The following is an 18,247-nucleotide window of genomic DNA, read 5'->3' as shown; positions in this document are numbered from 1 at the left end:
GCATAGAAAACGTCCTCATGAAGGTGGAGATATATATAGAAAGAGGTTTCCCCACCCTTGCCGTAATGCACATCGTGCCACCCCCCCCCCCCCCCATAACGGCTGGTAACGGTTGCCGGTGCCACGGCTCCGCGTCTGGTCGACAGGTCGGCTCGGAGAGCGCGCACGGCGCCGCGTCCAACCTCACGGAGATGATTCTCCGGCGGCTGGCGTCCAGCGCCTCCAACCCCGTGGCGTTCGAGCAGGCGGTGCCCAAGTCGCTGATCATCAGCGCCGACATGGCGCACGGCGTGCACCCAAACTACGCGTGAGTGCTCGCCGGAAAACAAAAATAAAAGTGCGCGCGAATCCGTTTTGGGTGATGGAGAAAATATCGATTTTTTTTTTTTGGGGGGGGTAAAGTGAAAAACGCATTGGTGTGTGTGACGATTGGTGTGTGACGATTGCTGCTGCTGCGTGTTTTTTTTCCACAATTTGATGGCGGTTGTGCGGTTGTCGGCATCCCGCGGTGTGGGGTTTGTCACGAACAAATAATTTATGAGCAACCCATTTCCATCGGCAAGTGGTTTTGTCAGACTTAACAAAAAATAAGATTCTCGCGTCGATGTAATTTGAGAGGGGAGGGAGGGCTTCATTGGGAAGCGCGATGAGTTTTCTGACACGGCACCTTCGCACCACAACCGCCCTCGGCGACTCCATTTCGACAACCGAGGGGGGGGAGGGGGGGGAAGTGCTCCGTAGAGGCCCTGCGAAAAGGGAAACAATGGCGCACACACAGCAGGGCACGGTCAACTCGACTCGTGACTTTGTGAAACCTCTTTAAAAAAAATTCAAAATTTGATTGCGATTGTGCTATCGCCAGCATGCCACAAGACAACGAATCTGTGTGGAAATCGCGTGCAGCTACGGCGACCCCTGCCTTTTGACAAACAGCCCGTCGAAGCGGCGGAGATATTACTGTAATTTTTCTGCATGAGACTTCCCTTTTTCGTTTCTTTTTTAATACACAGACTTGGGGGGGGGGGGTAGGATGCACTTTCCCATGTGCCCTGCTGAGAGAATTGTTTGTCGTCCCATTAACAAACGTAATACGTTTTTATTTCTCATCCAAAATGTAGCCAAATTTTTGCATAAACAAAAAAAAGAACGACATTGAACATAATCGTTTTTTTTTCTGCGCAGTCATTGATAACAATGCCGAGGCCGTCAAGTCCGCTACACTTGAGGGGGGGGACCCAGTTTATTCTTCGGCGAATGAATCCTGGATTCGCAGGCAGGATCTCAGCGGTGTCTGCCACGATTCTGATGCCCGGTCACCTCGACCACCTGGCATGCGTGCACTTCTTACCAGAAGGCACAGCTTTACCGGTGACTACAGAGTGGCACTTTCTGAAATGTGATGTGAAAAACCTCAGAGGTTTCACGATGCAAATGGCCGTAAATTGCACACTCGTATTATCTGCTATAAAGCATGGCTATTTTTTGTTTTATCTTAAGAGACAAGCACGAAGAGAATCACCGTCCAATGTTCCACAAGGTAACTCCATTCGTCTTTTGGCTACGTGCTGCTTTTGTAATGAGCCAGCGCTGTTTACAGAATGTATTTATTAATGCCGCCTGTGTATTGCACATTGCAAGAAGTAAATATGAGTAAGTGTTCACTCGTAGCTATATTTCATCGGCAAACAAAATGTTACAGAGCACCTCAAACACAAATACAATAGACAGCTTCACTAATTGTGTATTTCAAAAAAAATGATACGCTTGTCGGCACATAATTTCATCTATCAAAGGTTATAATAACTTTTTAAAGGCATTTTTACCTTAATAAATGACTGTCAAATTCTCCAGATTAAAAGGCCCACTTTTCCCCCCCTCTTATTGTTAATCAACATTTGGCTGTGCATCTTAAAATCTGGCAACTGGGTGTGCGCGCGTGTGCGACCAGATTTGTTCATTTTTATTGACATCTGGCACAAATCGTGGGTGCCTCTGTTTTTTTTGGCGGAGCATCTATTAATCCAGAGAATATGGTAGCCTTTGAGAGATTTGCATATCTTATCTCAAAGGAATTTACGTAGCACCTTATCCAAGGTGCTTTACACAAGTAACAACGGTACAACATGGATGTAATGGTGGAGATGGGGCGAATGAAATAGATGAGAGGAAGCAATGGGGGCGAATCTGTGATGATGTGGGAATTCGGTGGCAGTAAATGATGATGAATGGATTGAATGTATATGGGGAATCAGTGAAAGCCATTTAATGAGAATACGAAGAGGGAAAAGTAGTGGGGTGGCGATTATGAGGGGGAGATTAAGGAGTCGTGGGGTGGGCTAGGGAAAAATAAGTGAGTTTTGAGAGTGGAGCGGAAACTAGTGAGAGAAGGTGACTGTTTAAATGTCCCCATTATCAGACGTTGACATTTGATTACAGCGGGAAGAATCCGAAGCTCCTTTTACAGGTGATCGGCATTGGGTAGACAAAACAACAGCATAATACTGAAAAACAATATCGTGGCCATAGTAAAAAAATACATACAAAGACAGTGAAGTGCAGTGTCAATTTCAATCCGGTTCTCATCGCTGCCTTCTAAACAAATGAATCAATCCGTTCATTGATTAGGAAAATGCCAGCGCTGCGCGTCGCGCTGGCGTCAATGCGTGTGCGCGCCGTCAGCTGTTTGACATCCTCCGTCACTGCCCTCCGCAGGGCCCCGTGATCAAGTTCAACAGCAACCAGCGCTACGCCACCACCGCCATCACGGCAGCACTCGTCAGGGAGGTGGCGGCCAAAGCCGATGTCCCGTTGCAGGTACGTTACCCATGATGCTTCGCAGTGGTCTAGCGTGGGTGGGATTGGCCTTGGTGCAAGAATGAAATTGAGGGTGGGAGCCTCTTCCCTGTCCATTTTAACCCCCCCCCCCTTCATAGCCTGGTGTCTAGACCCTCCCCTCCCCTCAGCTCATGGGGCCCTAGTGCAGTTGCACCGCCTGCACACTCAGTAGCTGCACCACTCGTGCGCCAGTACCAAATCCTTCTCTGCTGCGTGGTTGAAGTACCCATTGGAGAGACTTCATTTGGTGGTCAGGTGTTACCTGTTTTTTTTTTGTTGCATTTTCCAAAATTATTCCCAATTCTCAACTTTAAATATCGGAACGACATTGCCGACATAGGGCATCGCCAATAACCCTAGGTCCCTGGTTCCTTCCAACCAGAATGATTCTCTGCTCAACTCTTTAACAACATTTCCTGTATTTGATATACTTGTGTGAAGGGTGCAATCAACCTGTGGTGGGGGGGAAATAAAAGCCACTTTGTGCTGATTGCACGGACTTTCCCTCGATTCAAGGCCAGCCTCTCAAGGTCATACTCTTCTCCTTCGCCTGTGATTGTCTCTTCTCTACGAAGTGGCTCCATATGCACCCCATTTACACCGTCGCCCTTACTATTCTCTCCTGCGAGCCATCCTAACACTTCCGATACATTCCCACCTGCCTTCAAAGTCTTTGCCTTCCCGTTGTCCCTGACTCGCCTCTATGCCACAGTCCCTGCAGTACAATATTTTTCCTAAAACCCCCTCTCTTCTTCCAAGTCCATTCCATGTGCATGGTACCTCCCAGCCCTGTATCGTGATCTTGTTTATAAGGTTTGGGGGAGGGCACGCATACAAACACTCATGCGGGGGGGGGGGGGGGGCATTACAGTGAATGCTGAACAAACTTTTAACATAATATAAGGTTTTTTCGGGGGGTTAGATTATGAATGTGTCGTTAAACCCGCCACCACCCGACAGAGCCAATTAGTAACGTTGTGGCACGTCAACAGGACGTGCCAATTCGTCACTCGTACAGCACACCGGTGTGTTGGAGAGCAAACCCACAACATTTACAATCTGAGTGCGACGTTTCGCCAGTGGTTACAACCAGCTTCATCATGCTACAGCAAAATTTCAACAAATATCAAATGTGATTTTAAGCTTTTGTGACTGCAGGAATCCATACTCTTTGGTTCTTTCGGTAAAGTCACGTAGGTAGAAAATAAAACAGTCTGTTTTAAACAGTCTGCCTCAGCAGCAGACCATGCTTTCCCACCTTGTGTTGCGCCCGAAACGTCGTGATTTCTTTATTTTATACCTACTTGGCTTTACCGAAATAACCAAAGAGTATAAATATCAAATGCTAAACAGAATGAATAATTATGCTCTCTTTTGTCTATTATGCATTCTTCTCTGGCTCTCGTCCCCCCCCCCCTGTGTGTATAAGGAAATGCTGTGACGCCCATCACTTAACTGCCACTGGCATTAAATATTGTTACCAACGTTTTCTCATTTGACTATAAGAAGGGGGGGGGGGGGGGCTGAGTCTTCAGCAGTGGTAGGTAGGGGGGGCTTCAGCTCCCTCCAGCGCCCCCCCTACTCTACATGGAATGGTTCTCCCCGTGTGCGCTGCAGTGTATTATACGCTCCGTCAATCCTAATTGTTTTGTAGCGTGTGTGCATATGTTGCTCCCGTCATTAGGGCCGCACGGTGTTTGTTCTCAGAACCATCGTCATTTACTCGATGACTGTGGGAGGTCACATGGCAGGGGGTGGGCAACTGTGGGCCGAAACCGACTTTCCAAGTACAGTAAAACATTGGATTGCGAGCATAATTCGTTCCGGAAACGTGTTTGGAATCCAAAGCACTCGTATATTAGTTGTGATCACGTGACGCTTGGCAGACAAAGCGTATACACGTACTACTCGTATTGCAAGACCTCGCTCGTTTATCAAATTTATATTTATAAAAAAAAAATGTTCGTCTTGCAAAACACTCGCAGACCAAGTTACTCGCAATCCAAGGTTTTACTGTACCTTTGGCGGGCAACCATACACACGGACACAAAGCTGAGCATTATCCGCCGAGAACAAAATAACGCCAATCTTTGGTACGCTAAAATTAGAAATGGTGTTGGCAGCTCGAAAATATTCCCCCACAGTACCTGATTAGTGCTGCAAAGATGCCCGCAGCCGATAGTTTTAAGGCCATTTCACGATCGGCCTCTTGTGGACAGGCCTCATGTATTTTTCGATTTAAAGCTTTCGTGACTTCAGTGATTCATCTTGTTGGTTCTTTCGGTAAAGTCACATAGAAGGGAAATAATAAAATAATAAAAATAAACATAATAAAATAATTTTATTATTTCCCTTCTACGTGACTTTACCGAAAGAACCAAGAAGAAGAGGCCTCATGTAATAAGGCTCACATGGCCACAAGCCGTATGAAATGTCGCGGGGTCGTACCTGCCCCGCAGGCTGTAGAGGGCTCCCATGCTGCACAGCGAAGTATACCGCTGACCTTTAGCTACGTTACGGCATTTTCATTAGCGTCGTTGGGGGCAGCGTTAACGTCACCGACTGAATCCGTGCCCCGCCACGTGTGCGCGTGCCTGGTTACGCAGGATGTGATGGTGAAAAACGACAGCCCGTGTGGCAGCACCATCGGACCCATCCTGTCCGCTCGTTTGGGCATGCGCGTGCTCGACATCGGGGCGCCGCAGCTCTCCATGCACTCCATACGCGAGATGTGCAGCACCTCGGATGTGCTGCTCAGCATCCAGCTGTTCCACGTACGCACGCACCACACGCGCTTACGCACGCGCTTGCCTGCCTGGGCTCGCATGTACGATTGCCACCTCTTGAAGTGGCAACAACAACAAATAACAGATGTCGTGGGAAGAATACCGGAAAAGGTGGATCATGCCGGAAGAGGGGAGAATGGCATCCTCCGAGTGTGCTCTAAACACAGGGACTTTTAAATGTCATGGGGAGGTTCTTAGATTTCCCAGGACAAGCAGCTACTTGAAAAATAAACTCCTTAAAAAAGTTTTTTTTAAACAACGGTTTTATTTTAAAGTGCACTAAAAAGTAAATAACTCGATTGGACGACAGGAAGTAGACTAAATTTTGATTACAAGATTTGAGCACGACAAACAGAGGAATCAAGTTAAGTAAAACCGTTGAAAAAAGATGATCATGGGAAAAAAAACTAGAACAGGTGGCAACCGTACTTGCAGTCCGAGAGCTTTGCAGATTTTGGCTTTAAGCAAGTGGATGAACTTTTTTTCATTTCCACAAGGTGATCGGGATGTCGTGGGTGTCGCACTCCCCTCATATTACGTGTGTGGGTTTTCTCCGGGTACTTCAGTTTCCTTCCCACTTGACCATAATGAAAAGAAGATCCCAATGCCAGTGTCCTCACTAGAAAGTTATGACTCCGCGATGCTTTTCTATAGGTAAATCAATTATTCGTGATGAAATTGGAATTGTAAAATCGTCGCCAATTGTCGTTAGGTATTAACTGCAAACGTTTGTGTAGGCGTTATGTTTGCTGTAATAATTAAAATGCATCTTTTAAGAGTACCAGAGTTGGGCCACGTGGGTGGTTCAGAGGTCAAGAGCACAGAGCTGGCATTGGTCACAATCACAGATTCAAATTTGCACTGGCACCTTACTGGGCAAAGACCCCGAGGCCTGACCAGGCCACGCTGTTGGGACTATGTAGCTCGGCTGGCCTGGAAATTCCCTAGGAAGAGTCCATCACCAGGGAAAAGGAGGTCTGGACCGCCCTTCTCAACACGCTGCGGCCGCGACCCTCACCAGGAGAAGCGGACTGAGATATTAACGAACGAATCTGACCTGTGATTTACAAGGAGTTTAAGTGTAGCAAGTTGATCTCAGTTTTTTTCATTAATTTGGATACGTTTTGGCCGATGACAAAATGTATCTCTTTTTGAATGTTGTGCAACACTTTTCTGACTACGGAATGTGGGACAGTTGTGCCGTGGTGTGGATAGCAAAACAAATCCTATTTGCCGGTATCTCTAAAGGCAATCTGTGAATTGTTCTTTCTGCAGATCGTTCTCGTACACTGCTCAGTTAAAGAGTTTCTCTTGGATTCTTGGTCTCGTGACAGTGATGTCAAAATACAATTTGGAAGAAGCATAAAAAGGGCGACTGCAGATTCAGGATGCTGCCGTAATGTCATGGTTAGCACACTGGAACTTGAAATCCAAAAGTCACGGGAACTTTGAATGGGAAGGTTTCTTAAAATGCCACCCACCCGTCCACCCAGCGTTAGAATCCTAATCGTTATTTCGTATAAATGGGCGCATCAGCTAGTCGATCGGTAGCTTGCTTGTGGTTGGGAAAAGTGTGGGTATTCTCACCACCTTCCAAGATATCTGGCCAGCATGAAAGAGTAGGCCAAAATACCTTTGAGAGGGGCCCTCGAAGAGACCTTTCGAAAGCCTGCAGTGGCTTGAGCAAACATTTGAAGTGCTGCAAATGTAAGTTTTATCTGCTGTGTGTGTAATCCATTGTTTCCTTTTATTTGTGCTGCAGGCCTTTTTTGAGCACTTCCCCTCTGTGAATGCCTCCCTGGTCGTGGACTGAGATGGCGAAGGGCGGGTTTGGACTGCGAAGGTTCCGTGGAGGAACACAACAAGTCGCTCGCTTCCCATATTAACAAAGGCTCTTCGAGACTTAATCTGCCCTGAGATTCTTGCTATTTGAAATATCACTTGCCAACGAAAACTGGTGCTTTACAATACATATATCTTCCAAATATAAAAAACACGTGACTTAATTTGTTAATTAAGTTGTCATTGTATGAAAACCAGCATGTTGTTAAAATGTGAAACTGCATCGACTTTTAAGTGGGACTAAACGTTGATATGACTTTAATAAAACCAAATAATGTTCTGTTACCCTACAATTAATTCAAATATTTTCACACGGCGGTTGTCCTTTCCCCTCCGCACCTCCGATTAGTACAGTTGGCTGCGTACGGTGCAAAATAATAAGTTCTACACACACGTACGAGACATCACTTCCATTTAACACTATCCTCATACCCTTCTCTCTACCACAGAGTATTAATGAACCAAAAACACCGGGTTGTCCACTGCAATTTATTTTGACAATAGATTTTAATAGAATAACTTTTTTCTCTCCAAACATTGACATTTTAATTTTCTTCATACATAAAAAAAAACTTTCTTTGGCACTTGCTGATTGCTATTTACTTTGTGTGGTTGTGTTTCCGATTTATTTAATTTTAGGATCATTATTCAAGAGATAGGGGTAAAGCTGGTGTGCGGTGGTTAGCGCTCTGCGCCATTAACCCAACAAGCCGCTTTCGATTCTCAGCCATGGGTATCGGTGGACGAGTGGTATCTGAATTTGTCCTGGGCTTGCCAGGACCAGTATGGTGAAGTATGTTCAAACCCCCATGATCGACGCAACATGGGGAGAGCATCATCCACAAGTGGACTGGCTTAGTGATGCAAATTATTTCATGATTATTAATCAAGATATATATATTACTTATTTTTAAATTACATTTAAGGTGGCAATTCACCGTCCTACTCGGCAAAACTAAACTTTATGGTAAATTCGAGGAAAACCACACTGAAAAATATAGCTTACGTCAAATGATCCCGTGTAGCAAACGGAATATACCTGCTATAATCACCCAGGATTGTCCGTCAATGCTCGTGACGTCACTCCACATCGACCAGCCCCCCTCATTAATATTCATGAGCAGGTGACGTAGTCCAAAACGACACCCCCCCCCCCCCCTATTCATAATAATTAGCGGCTGACCTCACTCCACATGGGGGGCAGAGGCGCCTCCTCCCCCCTCCTCGGCGTTAACTTACAACCCTCACTACAAAGGCAGAACCCTCACGTCATGTGATCTCCGTAACGCTATTGAGACATCAAAGTAAAAAGGACGTCATGATGAACAAGGGATTATAACCTTCAAATGAAATCGGTCTGTGTCAACGCGCCCTTACAAATTGCACACGAATTGATAAAATGAATATCACATGGCGGTCTGCTTTTCACTTGCAAGTTTTAGATTTACTGCAATATACCCGCCGTCTTTGGATGGGCAAAAGGCGATATTGCAATACTGAGGTACAATCATGCCCCCTATGTGCCTTTTGTATGTTTGCTAAGCAGGATTGCCGCACAATAATTTTTCACATTATATGATCTTAAATTTCACGAGGTATCGTAGCGATATTAGTTTTACGTAACTTTGCAGATTCTACTTCGCAATGCTGTACTCCCAGTACGAAGATTATAGTGCTTATATTTTTCTGCAACTGCAGTTCACGCAATCCTGTCATAAGTCTCCAAATATTTGCAACTTTACAATATATGATACGTAAAACGCTCACGTCGTCAGTGACACGAGAAATAAATAATTACAATAACTGTGAAAATTATGACTTCATATAATCGCCAAGTTGTAAATTGCTCTAAAACATTTTACAAAGTGGTAATTTAATGGATAATAGCTATGTATTTACATAATTGAGTTTATCATTTCTTACATTTACATGAGAACATTTTATGTTTAAGTAAAATAAAATTAGCAACAATCGCGACATGATATTTAGGAAGAGAACGATATGATTCTCACGGATTTTAGAATCGCAGTTATTAACAGCATGCCATATGCCTACTGTTGCCATCCTCACCACGTTAGAGCAATGTTCACTACTTCGTGGAACCAGCAAATCGTACAAACAATAATTGTCTTCATTATTAAAGTAGTGAAGGCCAAAGATGCTGATGATATCGTCCACCTTTCCTTGCCAAAAAACACGAAGCACTGAAAACTCTTTTGGAATAAACATGGCAATCATCGCCCTCAACTGCGAAGACTCGGCATAACGACGCTCCTGAGCGAATCGTGAGACTCTGCGAGTCTTTCCTGGGTAAACAAACAGCATAAGAATAGTTTCTTTGAATGTGACTGCGCTGCAGTTCCACTTGATTATATGTGATTCATGATTTGCTTGAAGTTGTTAAAAACCTAAGTCGACCATAACCAGGTCGCGGCTTGAAGTTAAACTGTTAATATCATTTACGCTGGATGATTTCTCCTTGGCTTTCAATTCTGCAGGTGGTGCATTTAGCGAGCCTTGAAGCGCCGTCGCCCAAGTTGTGATTATTCACTTCCGCCTCTCATCTATTTCCTTTCTCTATTTCGTGGGAAGAATCCCGTCGGTCACGCTCCTGGTCTCTTTTTAACCTCGTGCAATTGTAGAGTCTGTCGACGTCGTTCTCCAGCTCCACGACTTTACTCAAAATGTTTTCCATCAGCACCGCAATGGTGCTCTTTAGGTCTGTTGCGACAAATGGTACAGAGAAAATTATTGCTTCCGACAAATTTTTTTTTCATACACACGAGCAAACATAATTTCCGCTTGAGTCAATGACTAAATTAACCCAATCGCCGTAAACAAGTCTGGTTATCGTCAGATCTCAGAAGCCGAGTTGAGCGTGGGTTAGTACTCGGATGGGGGAACTGCATGGTAATAGACCAAGTGTTGTGCACTTGGGCTGCGAGATAGTGGAAGGATGACAGCAGAGCAAAGTATTTTTGGAAAATATCTCGGCAATGTTGCAATGTTACCGGCCCACTCGCATGCATGAATAGAACTGGTCAAACATGCTGATCCAGGAAGGACTTCAAAATGAGTGAGAGCTAAGCTTTCCCGAGTCATAGATTATGATGAACCTTATGGCGGGACACCGGGGGGTCCCATAAGCCCCCCCCCGGGGCTCTCGCATAAACTGCGTTGCGACGTCATTTTATGTCTGTTGATGGTAAACGATACGGCAGTCTATTCCTCTCGACGAGCTCTACACGATGCGCTAATCAAAGTTTTTTCTTCTGCGCATTTGTCCTCGTCGCTGCGCTTGGAACCGACAACAGAATGATCCGCGCCAGGTGGGTCACAGCGCTTATGTGCGCGGTGGGACGGAGTCGCCAAAAAATAAATACGTTTATTACGATTTTTACTTACATTTATTTGGGACCCCGGGGTCCCACCATAAGGTTCATGTCATTTAAAAAAGGTTTTAATTAACTTTTGTTTCATTTAGCTCCGTTGTACAGATGTTCTTATTTATCAAGATAAAAAACAACAATCGCCAATTGAGTTAAAGTACACGACTTGTTGTTTTTGCACAAGCATGGCACTGTTCTGCACAGTTGAATTTGAAGAAAAAAAGTGTGTAGATACATTTTGCGTGAAGTACTGCGTGGGTTGTATTTGGTTCGTTAGTGGTCTGAAACTCGCAAAAGCCACGTTGATCCCAGAACGATGATGGACCGAGTTAATCCCCAAACAGGATTTGAGCTCGCAACCTGCTTGCGAGCCACTCCCAATTATAAGCCTTCATTGTATCTAATTATAGCTAGATTAGAGCCAATGACATAATTATGGAAAGTATGCATATAAATGCATATTTTACCCATGAACTCTTCAAATAACTGCTGTTCAAAACAATACATCGAACGTTAAAATCCCCCCCCCCAAACGATAACGCATCACAGGATGGTGGGGAGGCCTTCATCCAGCAGCGGATTGACCACGACTAATGATAAATATATAACTATTGTGGTAAAAATGGGATTTCAGTCATTTTCAGCAATACGCCAGGGTTCTCAGAAATCTCGTACTTATTACGCTCCACATGTCAGCCACTAAAAATGACTGCTCGCATTGCACAATTTGCCAAGGGTATTGTATTTTTAATAATTCAGCTTATGTCACCCTCTGCATGGAAACATTGTAGTTTCGTTAAGTAATAATTAAAATAACCTTTTTAACATGGACCTTATTTTAATTGGGTAAGAATCCAAGGGTGTGGCCAAATCACCCAGAATGTGCCCGATCTCATTAGATCATGGAAGCCCCGCCCCCCTCCCTCCCGATACGTTCCATTCATTGGCTACCACATTCTGATGAGCTTCCCCCCCCCCCCCTCCTCCCCCCTTCAACTTGCTTATAAGGGATTACATCTTGAATCATTGCCTCACTTGATGCAGCTAATTCGGCTGTGACGGTCCCACCTGATGACGGAGACTTGTGTTGCCTCCGAAACGTCGTGATTTTTGTTTTATTTATTTTCATTAATTTTGATGTTTTACCTACGTGACTTTACCGAAAAAACCTAAGAATAAGCTAAGCAGGCTTAAGCCTGGAGAGTGGCTCGGATGAGTGACCGCCATGCCGAGTTAATTGCATCCCCAGCGTTTGGCATTGCTGCTGCATTGGCGTTGTTGTTGCATCCTCCCCCCGCGCATCCCCAACTCTCTCAGCAGAGGTCGCAAACGGGTTTTGATTCCTTACCCGTACCCGGCCGCACCAGGGTCGCAAACGGGTACCCGTACCCGGCCGTACCCATACCCTACCGGTACCAGGCTGGGTACGGGTAGGGTACGGGTATCGGGTACCTGATTGCGACCTCTGGGATGAAGCCATGTTGCAGGCGCGGGTGGGTTGATTCTAGGAACTTGAATTGTGAGAAGAGACAAGACGTTGGGAAATGAGTGACAAACAGTTACTCACCAGTGACTCACGGTCTACCCGTACCCGGCCGCAAATGGGTACGGGTAGCCGGGTATCGGGTAGGGTAGGGGTATCGGGTACCCGGTTGCGACCTGTCTCTCAGCCTCCCACTTCCAGCCCCGCCCACTTCCCCCCGTCCAGCTTCATGTCCCTCTCCTAGCGTCCACGTAACGCTCCCCTCCCCTCCCTTTCCCCTCCCCCCTCTCTTACCTATATAACCTCTTACCACGGCATCTCTCTCCCACTTCAGCAAAACAAAAGTTATTGCTGTGGTTTTCCCACCTGATGATGATTGTGATTTAATTTTATTTTATACCTACGTGACTTTACCGAAAGAACCAGATAGTATAGGTGCTGTGGGTTCGTTGCAGGGTTATGTTGTCAGCGCAAGCCTGTGCAGAAAAATCCATTGTCATTTACAATGCCCCAATGTCTGTTACATGCCTTCACTAACGTGCACCGACTAGCATGAAGTATTGTTAAACCTCCACAATATGGAAGTAGATTGACAAAAGGGCTGTGTACACATGTACAAGAACCTAATAATGCCAGAAACATTCTTTTCAAGGGAGACTTTTTTTGGCATACATAAATTCCACCTTCACAGCATTCAAATGTAGCCCTATTTGACCAATGCCAATAAAAAATACAACCTTTCAAAGCGTCTGAACTAGAATTTTGTAATGGATTAAGAATTGCACTGTTACCGCTGACAGCCAAGCGCTTGCGTGTAGTTTCTGCTTTTTTTTTACATCCCAGGTCGCCAACGCACCGTGCCCAGATGTCCCCGCAAACACGTCGTCCTTTTCCAGCGTCAATCGGTGCACGTACTCGCGGCTCAGCCGCAGGATTTGCTCGCGCAGCTGCGCCGTGCTCGACTGCCTGGCGCCGCCGTGTTGCCTCAACGTCACCAGCAGCAGGAGCAGCATCCAAATGACGCCCATGCCGACAAGCAGCAGGCCAGTGCGATGGGAACCCAGCCTCCATTGCATTGCCATGGCACCTCACTTCCCCCTTCCTTGCCTTCCTGAAGAGGTGGGAATGGATGAGGGGTGTTGGGTAACGATGAGGGGGGGGGGAGGCAGTGCAGGCCTGGTTGCGGAGCATGTTACGTGTTGATTTAGTTTTTAGAAAATAGCTTGTAAACGGAGTCTGTGAAGGCCATCGATAAACAGGACTGAAAAAGTTTGGTAAGTGGCAGGGGAGGTCATTCTTTACAAATATCTTGACTAACCGACAACAGCTTTGACAAGCAACAATTTCCCAAGCTTCAGCTGTCGATAAACAGCTTGAGTCAATACTTACAAGATGACATCTTTAGTGGTTACATGCACAAGATTGCATCTTGCAGGTTTCCTGAGCGATTAAAAAAAAAGAGGAAAAACACTACTGGAAACCATATTTTGTTTACATGCGACACAGGCGACCCATGCATTTAGTAATTATTACAAGCAGTCCTGCCATGGTGTAATTGTTAGCACGCTGAAGTTTAAATTCAGAGGTTGGCCGGTTCGATCACCTGGCGATCACCTGGCGCAGCAGCTGAAACAGTGGGCGAGTTTCTTAAAATCCCCCCACCCCGCCTGTCCACCCAGCAGTATGTATGGATACGCCAGAGTTAGTCGATAGGCAGATTGCCTGTGGTGGGGAAAAATGTGGGTTTTCCCACCTCTTGTAAGATGTCTGGCTAGTGTGGAAAGTATCCTAAAACATACCCTAGAGATGAGGTATCCAGAGCTCCCTCCAGTGGAGGCCCTTCCTCCAGCAGTGGTGTGAGCAAACACTGGGCCGCACTTTATTCTTTTTACACGCTTTTTATTAACTCACTCTGTCTTGTTGTATCCTCAAATCTTGTAACTCAATTTTTACCCACTTCCCAATGTGGTATCGACTGCAAACTTGGCATACTTACGTCATACGGATGACAATACTATATTCTATCATAAAAAATATGTATTTTTAAACATTTTTTTTACGTTATGTTTCGGCTTGGGTCTAATTGTCCACGCTCAACTGACGTTGGCTGTAGATCACCACGGTCCCTTACGTTATGGCAAGCTTCGGGGCCACTTCCTGGAGTCGTGGAGTTCTTCCATTACTAGTACGGTACATTTCATTAAAGCGTGTTTTTCAAAGTTTTATTTTAAATATGACTTATTTACAAACAGTTACCGATGCAGCCGACTCTACTGAACATATGCACCATGCTCGCACGCCTCCTGCTCTCAAATGTTCTTGGAAGACTGCCTTGCTTTGCGGGCACGTTATCTGATGATAGCTTGCAACGGCGTAACCGTCAGGGTCGAGAGTGAGGTGGGGGCAGTAGGCGGTAACTGACGGTGAGCTGCCGTGCCCCTCGTGGACATTGATTTGATTTCCTTGGAAAATTACAGTAACCGATTGCCTCACCACAGAGTCGCAGACGACGCAGAAGGGCTTTTATGCGAGGATGTCACAGCACCTGCAAACAAACGCACGACAGAAGGGAAAATGAGTAACTCGATTACAAATGCCACGTACGTGTGCAGAGGTCAGGGCCGCAAGCATTTCAGTTGTGCTAGCAAATCATAAATAAACATCCCCACATTTACAACGTTTTTGTGGCTTTACAGAGGTGCATTTTAACACCCAATGCCTTTCCCGGGTGCTTCTTGTCCCAATTAATTGCTCGGTTTCAAGCGAAACATCAAAGTGAAATAACTTTAAATGCACATCTAGAATTAAATAAATTAACTTGGTTGGGTTCATAATAACGTAACACCTTTATAGTAATGTGCATGAAGACTCATGTCATTGATTTGCATTCGGTATCAAATCTAAGTTTGATAAATACGTGACAATCTCCATAATCAAAAACATCACTGCCATTCATATCAATGTGATGGTATGCAGTATATGATATTAATGCAACAGCAAAATGTTTGCCGATTGTATGTTTTCATTGCACTTGTAATTTTTGTTGTATTGTTAATTTTAAGGTCTTTGTCAATCCATTGCTGTAAGTAGGCCTCCCCATGCAGTTTTAAGAGTAGTGAGTGTTGTTTGACCATACTTCACCCGTCAATGTGTGTTTGGTGAAAGAGAAGGGAGAATGACTGCTACATTTGTAGATAACGTCAGATAATCACGTGCAATGGAAACTGCTTTTTCTCGTTGGTACATAGACCTTTATTATGGATGAAGAGCCCTCGTGTTGCGTCAGTCTTGGGAACTTATTTACCGTACTTTACCACGCTTGTCAGTACAGGTTGATGACGGGGGAAAGCGGGCTTGTCCTGGACCAGTTCAGATACCACTCGCCACTGATTTTTGCCGTGACAGCGAATAAAACTCACGTTGCCCAGCTCATAGCACAGTGCACGATCTGATTTGCCACTCCACCATTTTTGGCTTTATTGAAGTTTAAATGATCATGATATATCCGCAGCTGGATGAAGGCTTACTACAGCTGGTTGTCATATCCGATCCTGCAATGCAATCTTGCACCTAACACCAGCATCAACAATGTCTCAACAATGTCTAGCAGTGTACTGCAAATGCCCCCCCCCCACTACTCTGCATATAAATTCTGCACTGTATAAAGCACATATTTAGATAGTGTCTAACATATATAATATTGGTGATGTTAAACTCTCAGCCAGCTGGTGTTAATGTGCTTGGATGAGTATGACAATCTAGTAAATGGTTCACATAAACATTACTGTAATAAGACCATACAAACAATGTACCCACATGTGTACGGCACTTTTATCAATCCACTGCTGGATGAGGACCTCTCCTCACTGAGTCACAGGGGTGGGCTGGTGAACACGGGAAGCATAGATGTGGGAGCATAGAAACACAGGACAATCATGGATTTGACTAGAATGCTCTCTACTGTCCATACTCACCACCCAGCAGCCGCCTATAACAACCTAGCGGAAATTGTGATTACCAATCCAAAACACTATCCATGTGCAAGCATAGCTTCTGAAATGTGAAAAAAAACAGGAAAATTGCGGGCAATTTGGTCATATGCATTATACACGAATTGTTTAACATGTAAAAGATTTTGACCGACTGGCCTTCATAAAATTTTCACAGAAATGACTCTACTTAGGATTTTGCCGTGGTGTAATGTTTAGCACAAGAAACTTCCAATCCAGTGGTCGCCGGCTTCCATAGCCCGGTATGGACGTTGAAGTGATAAGTCACGTTCCTTAAATCCGCCGCCTGTCCGCCACGCAGTATAAATGGGTACACCAGTCAATGGGCATGTTGCCTGTGGTGGCGTAAAATGTGGGTACTCCACCTCTTCCAACATGGAAGAGTAGGCCAACACACTCTCCTATAGAGGCTCTGAAGCTCACAGCAGTGGCGTGAGCGAGTATCTTCCTTCACCCTTCCCTCCAAAGGACCATATGAGGCAGAGTCCATCAGGCCTAGGCCAGATATTTCACTTGTCGGTACCACAGAGGTGGCAGAACTTTAGCGGTTACAATTTCTTCGTGGCCCAGCAACAGTAAATTACGTAATAACCATAGGCCAAATGAGTAGGTTATCAAATTAGTCGCTTTTATTAGCTGCATACATAAATTTGGTACGACTACAATTTTGCTACCTCTGGTGGTACCAATTTATGCTGTGACCCATGGAATGATTGGAGCAGTGCCCGTGTGTGTTTAATTGTCCCACCGGATCGCACTTGTGGCTGACTGGTCGGCCCCTCTCAAGAGGCCGGGGACTATTTCTAGGCTGGCGAGGGCTGTGACTTAACGCTACCATGTGCGGCAGAGCTGATGGCGCGGTTTGGTGGCATTGTAAAACAAAATAAGAGAGAAGGCGGAGGCTGATGTTGGTCATATTGATGCTGGGTCCAAGATTCAACCAGCACAATCGGGAAAAATATTTGTATTATTATTGCTTTACTTAGGAGAGCCTCACTTCTGTCACGTGCCCTTTTCAGCAGGGCTTTGCCAAGTTTTTGGCATTAAGGGGGTGATGATTTATATGAATAATTTATGGGTAATTTTTCAAATTTAGCACGTTTTGGACCATGACACCCACACACAAATAGTCTACTCTTGCGAATGAGGTCACGGGATCATTCACGTCCACTGCGATTAGACTGTGCGTTGTTTGACGGTGAATGCACCCGGAGTAATAGCCACAGCAGCTTCTGGATTCGAACGTATTTCGTCTCCAACAAAGAGGAAATGTGCTACGGCTAGGCCATGACAGAATAAACATATAAATATAAACGTATAATAAAATACTATGTACAACAGAATAACAATAGTAAAATAAGAAACAAAACGCATCAATCATGTGATAACTTACATGTGTCATTAACACTAGGGAAGGCTTATACGATTATTTAAGTAATTGATTATCTGTTTGATTCCTTAAATGATCGGATGTCATACGAAAATAATAGTCTCCAGTGTGTGCCGCTGGACGGGAGGTGATAGACAGTGCTTGGTAGACGTCATTCGAATCGGCGTCACGATGGATGCGACCCCTCTGGGATTTCTGGCCTTGGATTAAAATTGTGTAAACATCTAAAAAACAAAGTCAATGACGATTTACGGTTCACTAATCGACCCAGCTCAAATGACAACAGACGGCAACGTTAAGCAACTTTCTGCACCACCCACAGGCATGTTTTTGTTGTTGTTGCGTGAACTTCACTGGTAGGACATGATGGATGTCCCTTTCCGCCCGTCCGGTTTGTTCAGTTTGTTCGCTCGCGGGCAATGCAAAGGTGCTCAGTAGTGTCTTGAATAGATTGGGGAAGTGAAATCTGTGTTCTCATCGTGCGACTGAAATTAAAATCAGTTTTCCATCTC

At 45.1% G+C, this 18,247-nt stretch overlaps 1 protein-coding gene across 2 annotated transcripts in view; it reads left to right on the top strand.

The window, feature by feature from the left end:
• DNPEP (aspartyl aminopeptidase) overlaps positions 1–11,391 on the top strand; it is a 121,654-nt gene extending 110,263 nt beyond the window's left edge. For both annotated transcript variants that reach the window (XM_078866032.1, XM_078866033.1), the window contains exons 11-15: positions 147–307; positions 1,498–1,537; positions 2,713–2,814; positions 5,442–5,609; positions 7,384–11,391. In XM_078866032.1, the coding sequence (XP_078722158.1) occupies positions 147–307; positions 1,498–1,537; positions 2,713–2,814; positions 5,442–5,609; positions 7,384–7,434 (522 nt within the window). In that variant the 3' untranslated portion in view covers positions 7,435–11,391. The remainder of the gene's footprint in view (positions 1–146; positions 308–1,497; positions 1,538–2,712; positions 2,815–5,441; positions 5,610–7,383) is intronic.
• The last annotated feature ends 6,856 nt before the right edge of the window (positions 11,392–18,247 follow it).

Source organism: Lampetra fluviatilis, chromosome 21, assembly GCF_964198595.1.
Source record: "Lampetra fluviatilis chromosome 21, kcLamFluv1.1, whole genome shotgun sequence".
NCBI lineage: Eukaryota > Metazoa > Chordata > Hyperoartia > Petromyzontiformes > Petromyzontidae > Lampetra > Lampetra fluviatilis.
The sequence above is the reverse complement of the archived record's forward strand: the minus strand, read 5'-3'. Positions and strand labels throughout refer to the sequence as shown.